We start from the raw sequence: 10,862 nt of genomic DNA, 5'->3' as shown, positions 1-10,862 counted from the left end.
AATTTACCCAAGGTAAATGATAAACGTGTCTACAAAGTAAATTGCACAGTGGTCTAGTTCACAATAACTACAAACTTGAAAGAGCTCAGGTGTCCATCAACAGGAGAATGGATAAACTATGGTATCCTATATAATAAAAGCCTAATATGCTAAGGGTCTGGTCGTCTGTTCAACCAAAGTGTAATATGCTAATGATATGCTAAGGCCCTCAACCACTCGCTATGATGTGCACTGACCACCAGGGGGCAGACACCCCAACCGGTAAGTTAGCTTGCTGCTGGGGTCCAGCTGATCAGGACTGAGTGAGATGGGCCAGACATGCCCTGGAGCCCTCCTGTGGTCCCTCCCCAGCTGGCCAACCTCCCGTGTCCCTCTCCGGCCCTGATTGTGCACTGGTGGGGTCCCTCTGCCTGGCCTGCACCCTCTCACAATCCGGGACCCCTCAGGGGATGTCTGAGAACTGGTTTCAGCCCGATCCTACAGGCCAGGCCAAGGGACCCCACTGGTACATGAATTCGTGCACTGGGTATTCATATAATGCAATACTATACAGCAATAAAAAGAAACTGCTGATATAAAAACATGATTTCAAGGACACTACATATTATTTATTTATTTATTTCAGAGAGGAAAGGAGAGGAGAGAGAGAGAAACATCAATGATGAGAGAGAATCATTGATTGACTGCCTCCTGCACACCCTCTACTGGGGATGGAGCCCGAAACCCAAGCATGTGCCCTTGACCTGAATAGAACTGGGGACCCTTCAGTCCACAAGCCAATGCTCTATCTACTGAGCCAAACCAGCTAGGCCTCAAAAATATTCTTGCCCTGAAAGAAGCCTTACACAACAAATATACATACTAATTATTTCATTTATATGAAGCTCTGCAACAGATTAACTTATTCTATGAAGAAAAGTCAGAACAGAGGTTGTCTCGAGATGGGGAGGGGGAGGAATGATTGGCAAGGGGCGTTGGCCGGCTTTCTCAGGCTTTAGGAATGTTCTGTATCTTAGAGTTTGGGTACACAGGTGAATGTATTTGTTGGACTCAGTGACTTTTCCCTTCATAGTTGTGCATTTCATTGTATGTAACTTTTACACTAAAAGAAAAATGTAAACAAATATTGAACTCTAGTTAATGATAAGCATGCTGAAATATTTACTTACGTCTGCAATTTATGCATTAAAACATACTTTGAGCTGAGGGATTTATAGACCGATATGTGATGAACCAAGAATAGTAAAATGTTAATGGTGGAATCTAGAACAGATGTTCATTCTTTCAATTTTGCCGTATGTTTGAAATTTTTCATAAGAAAAGGGCCAGTTATTTGGGGGTTTGCAGGAAAGCTCTGCCACCGGAGGAGCTGGCTAGTTCTAGGACAGAGCAAATGGAGACACTAGGGAAGCAGGAGCAAAGGCCTGTTACCTCGCGAAAGTAATTCATCTTTTTCAGTCAGTTTTCTCAACTACCACCGAGGCATTCGGTATTATTATGCACTTTCTCGTGGGTGGGGCGACGTCAAAGTAGGGGGATCCTCAATCCAGCGTCCAGCCACGCCACAGACCCACCACCCTCCTGACCCTCCCAGCGACCAGCCCACTTAAACGCGCCAGCCCTCAAGGGCCTAGCCTGCCCGTTGCTCTGGTAACCGCACTCCCGTTTCCGGGATGGTGCCGGAAGTCACTTCTCATACGCTCTTCCGATTGGAGACTGGTCTTTCGTGGGGGCGGGCGCTGTTGGGGGCGGAAGCAGCCGCAGGCATGGCGGCGGCAGTGCGGCTCCCGGTGCTGGTGCTGCTGCTCCTGGGGCGGGGCGGCTGGGGCCATTCAGAGCCCCCACGCGACAGCCTGCGGGAGGAGCTCGTCATCACCCCGCTGCCTTCTGGAGACGTAGCCGCCACATTCCAGTTCCGCACGCGCTGGGATTCGGAGCTGCAGCGCGAAGAAGGTGAGAGGACGACACTGGACAAAGAAGATAGCTGTGACACCTGCTGGGAGTGGGTGGGGGCAAGCCTTGTGGGAGGGGCCTAGTCCTGGTGGGGTTCTGGCCCGTGGGCGAGGAGCCGGACACAGTGGGTCCGTGGGGGGGAGGATGGGATAGTTATTGAAGAACCGCTGATGAAGCCAGGTCCGGAGCGGGGCAGCGACTCCCAGCCCAGTGCTCGCTCCGCGGCTCCAGGCTGCCACTCTGAACTTCAGTTTGAGCCCTCTGTCCACAACACGGATGATGATGTTGCTGGTTGCCATTTACACCGGGTGCTACGTTCTGGGAAAGATAACTAGGAAGAAATTAGAGGTGTAGAGCGGTAAAGGCACTTGCTTAAAATCGCATCGCTGGTAACAGTCTGGTCTGGAATTCAGATCTCTCTGATCCCAGAGCCTGGGGTCTACTGCTTCTTTGGGGTGGCCGGGAACCCTCCCACCAGGATCATCTCTCACCTGCTTCCCCCTTCTCTAGTTTCTCATTATAGGCTCTTCCCCAAAGCCCTGGGGCAGTTGATCGCCAAGTATTCTCTCCGGGAGCTGCACCTGTCACTCACTCAAGGCTTTTGGAGGACTCGGTACTGGGGGCCACCCTTCCTTCAGGCCCCATCAGGTGCCGAGCTCTGGGTCTGGTTCCAAGACACCGTCACTGAGTGAGTGCGCACCTTGAGGCCTGTTGCAGGCCATGGCGGGGCTGTGGCAGGGGAAAGTGTTATCTTGCCTCTGCCATTGGGGACAGCAGTTCCAGCAGGCAGTAATTCCATGGGGATAAAGCTGCCTTGGAAGTAAGAAATAATGTTACCACTGAGTGGCATGCTTTACTTTGCTGAATGTACTTCTTTCCCCTACCTACTTCCAGACCGGAGGTAACACAACATATAAGTACCTCTGCAGAGGCAGATAACAAATAATTGAAGCTTACTTGGATGTAAGGCCAAACAAAACACTGTTGGGCTAGAATGGGCTTATAAGATGCCAGATCTCCATATTAGAGGAATTGCTTTTGTTCGGGAGGGGTTGGGGTTGGGTATTGCTATTGTACCACAATTTCCTCTTAATTCCATAGGAGAAATCAATAGCACAAGTATGATAAGATAAATTTTAGGGCGATAATAGGGAGTGGTGGGGACTGTGGCAGGCTACAGAGCTTGAGAGGATGGCTGACACTCGTCCCCTCTGGATTGTTGGTATGGGAATAGAGGCCCACTGTTGTAAGTTACTCTCATGTTGTTGTTTTTTTAAGAGATACATGAAATCTAGATTTTATTGTGAAAATTGGCAAATTTAAATATCAGTAAGAAATTAAAAATGTAAGACATGCTATGTGGGTCAGTGTCGTGCACACCAAATGAAACACGATTCTGGTTTGGGTAGAGCTTTCAGGCTTCAAGTGTGCAATCTTTATATGAGGCTCAAAGCTTGGAGCGATTGAAAAGCCCTGAACAGAGGATTATTGAAAAAACCCAGGACAGCACTAAGGTGATATCAAATGAGGAGCAAGCAGTGCCCCCCACAAACTTGCCAAGGCTTCTACCTGAACACTATTCCCTACCTTTCCCCTACCTGCTCTGCCACCACTGTCTTCCCTCAGCCCCTAACTGCCTGTAATATGGAGCTGATGTTTAGATTTCTAGTTTTGTGCTTTCTATGATTAATATAGAGAGCAAATCTGGTTTGGTATTTCTCTATGAAGAAAATACCTAATTTGATAATGCTGTGTTTTTTGTGTGTTTTATTTTTTTAAATCCCAGAATATTTGTTTCCCCTTGTTCTGTGAGTCTTTATAGATGTAAGACCTCCCACCCTGAAGGTAGAACCCAGACTTACTTACCTTCCTGCCCAGGGTCCAGAGAAGTATGGATCAACGAGTGTTGTCAGCCTGTGAGGCGTGGGCACTTCACATGGTGTTGTGAAACCCATAGGCGACTCAGACTTGCTCCGTGTCCTCATTGCTTACAGCCTCCTGGTTGAGGAGAAACGATGCTTAGGACAAGATGCTGCCGCCACTTAGCCATTTCCCAGGAGAGTCTAGGGAGAGGCTCAGATGGTCAGAACCCCAGCAGCACAGTTGGAGGCTGTGGTTGAGGAGGGAGCCTCCTTGAAAGTGGGCAGAGAGGAGTAAGGGGGGGTTCCCAGGCAGGAAGAGGAATCACCTGAGCAAAGAGCTGAGTGGCTCAGGGAGCGAGGATGAAGGGGCTGGGCAGGGGCAGTGATGCCGTTCCATCTCCATCAACTAGCCGGTCTAATGGTGTAGCAGCCAGCGCAGGCTTTGGGACAGGAGCCAAGGCTGCTCTGGGACAGTGGGGGGTTTGTGTCTCCATCCAGTGTAGATACATCTTGGAAGGAGCTCAGTAACGTCCTCTCAGGGATCTTCTGCGCCTCTCTCAACTTCATCGACTCCACCAACACGGTCACCCCCACTGCCTCCTTCAAACCCCTGGGGCTGGCCAATGGTGAGAAGCCCTGTGGCCCTTTCCTTCTCCTTGTTACCTCTTGCCCAAACCTTTGCTTCCTTTCCCTCAGCTTCCTCTTTCCTCCGTGGGGCCAGATCATACATCTCCTGGGTGTGCAGGCCCCAGAAGAAGGCTTCCCAAGACTGTGCTGTCTGGGCATTGCCTTCTCCTGAGGGAGGAGGGTCCCACTCCCAGCTGGGCTGTGAGGGTGGTGGCGCCAGAGGTGTATGGGGAGCAGGAGAGTGGGTCTGGAGGAGTGGGGCCCCAGACAGGCCTCTGTCTTCCTCAGACACTGATCACTATTTCCTACGCTATGCCGTGCTGCCGCGGGAGGTTGTCTGCACCGAGAACCTCACCCCCTGGAAGAAGCTCTTGCCCTGTAGTTCCAAGGTGAGGCCAGAGTGGTCTGAACATGGGTGGGAGCCAGAGAGTGGCTGGAGTTAGCAAATGCCCTTTCACTGCCAGTCAGCCGGGTGTGTTTACAGGTAACCTCTGCCTCATGCCCAGGTGCCCAGGGCACTGACCTTTCATCTCTTCCCGCCTCCTCCAGGCAGGCCTCTCTATGCTGCTGAAGGCTGATCGCTTGTTCCACTCGAGCTACCACTCCCAGGCAGTGCACATCCGCCCTATTTGCAGAGTAAGTCATGGGGACTGGGGGTGGGTGCCATCCAGAGGCTCTGAGAGAAAGTGCAGGCAAAGTGCGTAGCCCAGGCTGAGCCAGTAGTAAATGGTAGATACTGTGATGACTTCTTGGGACATTGGCCGCGCACCAAGGAAACCAAGTGGTTGCCTGGCAAGCATTCAATAAATCTTTGTCATGGAGCTTAGTGGTTCAGAATAGCTACGCAGTGTACCTGCTAGCTCAGCCACTCGCCGGCTGGCATGACCTTGAGTGAATCATTTTGTTTTTCTGAGCCTGGTTTCCCCATCTGTCAAGTGAGAGTAATGGTAGTAGTTCTTCCCACGGTTGTTGGCAATGGTTCCAACTGATGCATAAAGCTGCTGGCACAGGGTATGGCACAAGGTCAAGTGCTCAGTAGTGAGTGGTAGCAAATCAGTGGGTAGGAAGATACATTGTAGACAAGGGACCAAGTCCGGGTAGGAGCCCCAGAGGCCCTGGGGTTGGAGTGATATGTCCTCATTGCTGCTGTCTGGCCCTTGGATAGAATGCTCGGTGTACCAGCATCTCCTGGGAGCTGAGGCAGACTCTTTCCGTTGTATTTGATGCCTTCGTCACGGGGCAGGGGAAGAAAGGTAAGCTACCATGGCAACCTATCTCTGCTCACGCATTGCCAGCCCCACCCTATCTGTGCACGTCAGTCCTAGTCCCAGCCCCTGCTCAGCCCTGCTCTCTTCTCCCCAGACTGGTCCCTCTTCCGGATGTTCTCCCGAACCCTCACAGAGCCCTGCCCCCTGGCCTCAGAGAGCCGAGTCTATGTGGACATCACCAGCTACAGCCAGGTACCAAGGTCTCCAGCCATAGCCGTTTCCCATCCCCAAGGCCAGTCTGCCCCTCTGCTCACTTCTCAGCCCTGCCCTGTGTCCCCAGGACAATGAGACATTGGAGGTGACCCCGCCTCCCCTCACCACGTACCAGGATGTCATCCTGGGCACCCGGAAGACCTACGCTGTCTACGACTTGCTGGACACGGCCGTGATCAACAGCTCCCGCAACCTCAACCTCCAGCTCAAGTGGAGGAGACCCCCGGAGAATGGTGGGTGCGGGCGGGCCACCACACACCGAGATGTCAGCTCATCATCATGCGATAACAGGCTAGTGTTTAGACTCAGATCTCTAGAGTCAGCATCTGGTTCTACATCCATTTCTTCAAAGCTCTCTGACCGTGGCAGGTTCCTAACCTTACTGCCTCCTCTGGAAAATGAGGACAGAAACACCTCGCAGAGGGGATGAGATACCTAATGTCCTAGTAAAATAGGGAGTTTGTCCATGCGTTCATTTCATCAACAAACATTTTTTGAAGACAGAAGATAGCATCTGCATTTGAGAAACAATGTCTGCTAGTTGAGGCAGACACCAAACAATTAATTGATTGCGATTGAGTTCAGTGTTACCCAGGAAAAGTGCAGAATACCGTGAGAGCACCTGGTATGGTTGGCAGGGGCACAGAGCTCAGCACATAGGACTGTTTAGGAAATAACAGTAGTTCTGTGTCGCTGTGGGCTGGGGGAGATGGGGATGATTCCAGATCGCAGGTTTCCCAGTTCTGATGGCAAAGTTCTTCACCATGTCCTCCTGGCTTTGAGACTCTGAATGTGACCTGGGGAGTGGCAGTGGGGAGTGACCCTGTCCTCGAGGAGCTATTAACTGCTGACTTTGGTCTACGCAGAGGCCCCGCCAGTGCCCTTCCTGCACGCCCAGCGGTACGTGAGTGGCTATGGGCTGCAGAGCGGGGAGCTGAGCACGCTGCTGTACAACACCCACCCGTACCGGGCCTTCCCCGTGCTGCTCCTGGACATCGTGCCCTGGTACCTGCGGCTGTATGTGCACACCCTTACCATCACCTCCAAGGGCAAGGAGAACAAGCCAAGTGAGAGCTAGTCTCCCCGCCCCCACCCACCCCGCTCTCCTCCAGGTCTCCCACACCCTCGTTTCTCAGGGTAATTCCTGAAGTCCGTACCCCAGAAAAACTACACAGGCAGAAAACGTTAGGGATAGTTTGACAAATGGAAAGGGTAGCCTCACTAATGCCAGGTCTGGAGTAATTTGTAAAGCAAAAATGATCCACACATAGACTGGTGATTCTTAGTGAGGCCTGAGGAGGGCAGTAGTTTCCTGTCTTTTTCACTTTCTCCTTCCTGGGGCTCCAGGCACCATCTTTTGTGTTGGTTCACAGGCTCTGCTAGTGGAAGGGCTAGCAAGAACAGCAGAGTATTGGGAATAAAGAGGATTACAGGCCTGGAGATGATGGTTTTTGCTTCCTTGGGAGGGAAGAAGTGTCGTTTTTAAACTTTATTTTTATTTTCTATTATTTTTCTGAAGGGGAGTCAATATTTCCTGATTGCTTTTGTTAGGTGCCAGGATGGCACTAAATAAAGCACTTGTTATTCTCTGGAGTGGGGAGAGACTGAGGCTCAGAAAGGGCTTCTCAGGGAAAGTCATCGCACACCCCGGCTGGCCAGGCCTCATGTCTTCTTGAAACCCCTGTCGTTTCCCATGTTTTCAAGCCTGTGGTTAATAGTTTTACTCACTGTCAGCACCACTACTTGTACCACCTTCAAAATACCTGCTTTGAACATCCTATATGTGTATTTTGTAGGGTTATTTTTACCTTTTGCTCTGGAAAACTTCAAACACAGCTGGAGTAGTGCAATCAGCTCCCCTGCACCCGCCAGCAGCTTCAGCAGTCTCCGGCTTCCTTTCATTTTTTATCATCCCCCCCAACGCCCCCCCCACACACACACTTTTTTTTAGTGTGGCTGTTTTTCTGCTGAGTATCTTAAACAAGTCCTAGACATCATGTCACTTCGCCTTTAAGTATTTTAGTATGTCTCAACAGATAAAGGACTTAAAAAAATATATATATGGCCTATCATCATTATTCCTGTTTCCCCCAATATCTTTAAAAAAATCTCTCTTTTTTTAAAAAAATCTATTGATTTGAGAAAGAGAGAGGAAGTGGGGAGAAAGAGAGAAATACCAGTTTGTTGTTTCACTTATTTATGCATTCATTGGTTGATTCTTGTATGTGCTGTGACCGGGGATCAAACCTGCAATCTTGGCATATCGGGACAAGGCTCTGACCAACCGAGCTACCCGCCAGGGCCTAAGTCTCTTTTAATCTCTAACAGTTTCCTTTTTTTGTTTTGTTTTGTTGGGCAAGCTGGGTCATTTGTTGTACGGAATGTGCTACATTCTGGATTTGTTCTGTGTCAGTGTTTACATGTTCCTCCATCCCCTGTCTTTCTTGGGTATTGACGGTTAGTGTTAGAGACTTCATTAGATTCAGGTTCCCTGTTTTTGGCGGGAAAACGCCCAGGTGGTTCTGTGAACTTCTTGTTGCATCACTTCTGGCACTTGATGTCTGCTGCCCAGGTTTCGTGATGTGGAGATTGATCCGTTGCTTGCCTGGATGGCTGCCCTGGAAACACCTTTTTCCTTTTTTGAGACCCTGCTCCCTTCCCTGAGCCTGCCCGGCTTCTCTGATCCAGAGCCCACCTCTGTGTGCCCAGATCCGGGCCTCAAGGCCTCGATAGGTGGGGCAGGAGGTGCAGGTAGTCTGACCCCAGGGAGGAGGTGTGGGGGATGCTTGAGCCGTGCCTGTCTCCAGGTTACATCCACTACCAGCCCGCCCAGGACCGGCTGCAGCCCCACCTCCTGGAGATGCTCATTCAGCTGCCGGCCAGCTCGGTCACCAAGGTCTCCATCCAGTTTGAGCGGGCGCTGCTCAAGTGGACGGAATATACCCCGGACCCCAACCACGGCTTCTACGTCAGGTGGGCTACGACCCCACGTGCTGCCCCCGCCCTCCTGACCCACCTTACCTGCCACCACCCCTGCCTCACGGAATACCCGCCTGCTTCTCTGCAGCCCGTCTGTCCTCAGTGCCCTCGTGCCCAGTGTGGAGGCAGCCAAACCCGTGGACTGGGAAGAGAGTCCCCTCTTCAGCAGCCTGTAAGTGTGACCTCAGGGGGCATCGGCTCAGATGGTCCGGTTCCTGCAGGGTGGGCTGGGCTCAGTGTTGCCTCTCCCCCAGCCTTGTGGAGATTTCACTCAGTCCTAATAAGGGTCCCAGTGGTCTGTCATGTTAACACGGACTTTATAAAATGATTCTAAAGTTTCCAGAAGAATAGATAGGCGAGAAGAGCAGTATCTAAAGCCTATATTTACTCATGGATGCTCTTAGCAAGGATTTGGTTGAGCACTTATGGAATGCCAGGAACTCCAGAGAGTGCCTGCTGCCCAACAGCAAACAGAAGGCTTGCCCCTGTCTGGCTGCTGCTAAGCACATCCATGACTATGAAAATGAACCATCCTCCGCCTTCTCTAGGGACCCTGAGAGCCGCCAGAGGGGAGGTTCTGCTCTAGAGAGCAGTGGGGGCCCAGGTGGTGCTGGGAGTGACCTGGTAGGTGTCCAGGAAGGCTTCTCCGAGGAGGCGGCCTTTAGCTGAGAAGGACGGCTGTGGAAGAGGCAGCCAAGTGAGGGCAGGGCCCTTTCCCCGCAGCACAGGCAGCTCTCCGTCAGCTTTATGTATGGACCTTCATCTCAGATGTCTTCTGTTGGAAAGGCGGGGAGGCTAAGAGAACTTTGGAAATCCCAACCGCCGAGCATTGGCCCAGTGCAGCCCGAGGGGAATGGGGTACGATAGGGAGGAGCAGGGGTCCTGCCTCACCACTCCTCCCTGACCCCCAGGTTCCCAGTCTCCGACAGTTCTAGCTACTTCATGCGGCTCTACACGGAGCCGCTGCTGGTGAGCCTGCCAACGCCGGACTTCAGCATGCCCTACAACGTCATCTGCCTCACGTGCACGGTGGTGGCCGTGTGCTACGGCTCCTTCTACAACCTCCTCACCCGGACCTTCCACATCGAGGAGCCCAGAACGGGCGGCCTGGCCAAGAGGCTGGCTAACCTTATCCGGCGTGCCCGCGGCGTGCCCCCGCTCTGAGACCCTGAGCCCTGACCCTTCACGGCCCAGCTGCTCTTTCTCTCTGGGGAGGGGTGCTGTGACCCCAAGGACTGTTTCTGGTACTTGCTCTCCCCAAAGTGCCCCTGGGCTAGGCCAGAGCTTAGAGCTGCACTGTGTAGTACAGTAGCAACGAGCCAATGTGGCATTTGAATTTAAGTTGATTTAAATTAAAATTTCACTCCCCCCACTGTGCTAGCCACATTTCAGGTGCTCAGTAACCAGAATTGGTTAAGTGGCTACTGTACTGGGCAAACATTTCCGTCAGCGCAGAAAGTTCTCTCGGGCAGCACTGGCCTCGATCCCGGCTGTGCTACCACGGTGGTGTGGTAGATGGGATGTACTGATTGTGAAATAAAAAATGACTGTTTCCTTGGTTCTTTGCCTCCTGTCTCTTTAAGGCTGGGAAGAACTGGGGACTAGGGATTGTTTGCTAAACTCCCCTATCTCCTCCCACCGCAGCCAGTCTGCTTACTCCTCCCTTACTGGCCTCCTCTGACAGTCGTTCCCAGAACTCCCTGGGTTTGGCTGGGAGCGTTTATGTAAGTACATCCATGACCATGAAAAGGAATCATCCTCCGCCTTTCCTAGGGGCCCTGAGAACCGGTCCCCTATCAGCAAGGGCAGAGCTGCAGAGGCGGGAGCTGTGTGTGGCAGTTTTCTGATGATTGTTCACCACAACTGTTTGTTTCCCACAAGTAAGAGTGAAAATGATGCCGTTTCCTGGGGTCCAGACCCTATGGATTCAGTTGAGCTGAGTGTAGCCCGGCCTTCAAAT

General features: G+C 51.8%; 1 protein-coding gene across 2 annotated transcripts; it reads left to right on the top strand.

The window, feature by feature from the left end:
- The first annotated feature begins 1,766 nt into the window (after nucleotides 1-1,766).
- On the top strand, nucleotides 1,767-10,462 carry PIGT (phosphatidylinositol glycan anchor biosynthesis class T). Of its 2 annotated transcripts, XM_070420857.1 has the most exons (12): nucleotides 1,767-1,953; nucleotides 2,464-2,641; nucleotides 4,314-4,441; nucleotides 4,731-4,831; nucleotides 4,992-5,078; nucleotides 5,608-5,695; nucleotides 5,805-5,902; nucleotides 5,991-6,156; nucleotides 6,790-6,990; nucleotides 8,731-8,896; nucleotides 8,991-9,074; nucleotides 9,814-10,462. In XM_070420857.1, the coding sequence occupies exons 1-12, from the start codon at nucleotides 1,767-1,769 to the stop codon at nucleotides 10,064-10,066; spliced, it is 1,737 nt and encodes a 578-aa protein (XP_070276958.1). In that variant the 3' UTR covers nucleotides 10,067-10,462. The 2 variants fall into 2 exon arrangements, 1 of the variants encoding a protein (XP_070276958.1); XR_011472191.1 differs by lacking the exon at nucleotides 9,814-10,462 and having other exon boundaries at nucleotides 5,991-6,214.
- The last annotated feature ends 400 nt before the right edge of the window (nucleotides 10,463-10,862 follow it).

This window comes from Myotis yumanensis, unplaced genomic scaffold (assembly GCF_028538775.1).
Source record: "Myotis yumanensis isolate MYYU_CA2020_CCGP unplaced genomic scaffold, mMyoYum1.0.hap1 SCAF_7, whole genome shotgun sequence".
NCBI lineage: Eukaryota > Metazoa > Chordata > Mammalia > Chiroptera > Vespertilionidae > Myotis > Myotis yumanensis.
The sequence above is the reverse complement of the archived record's forward strand: the minus strand, read 5'-3'. Positions and strand labels throughout refer to the sequence as shown.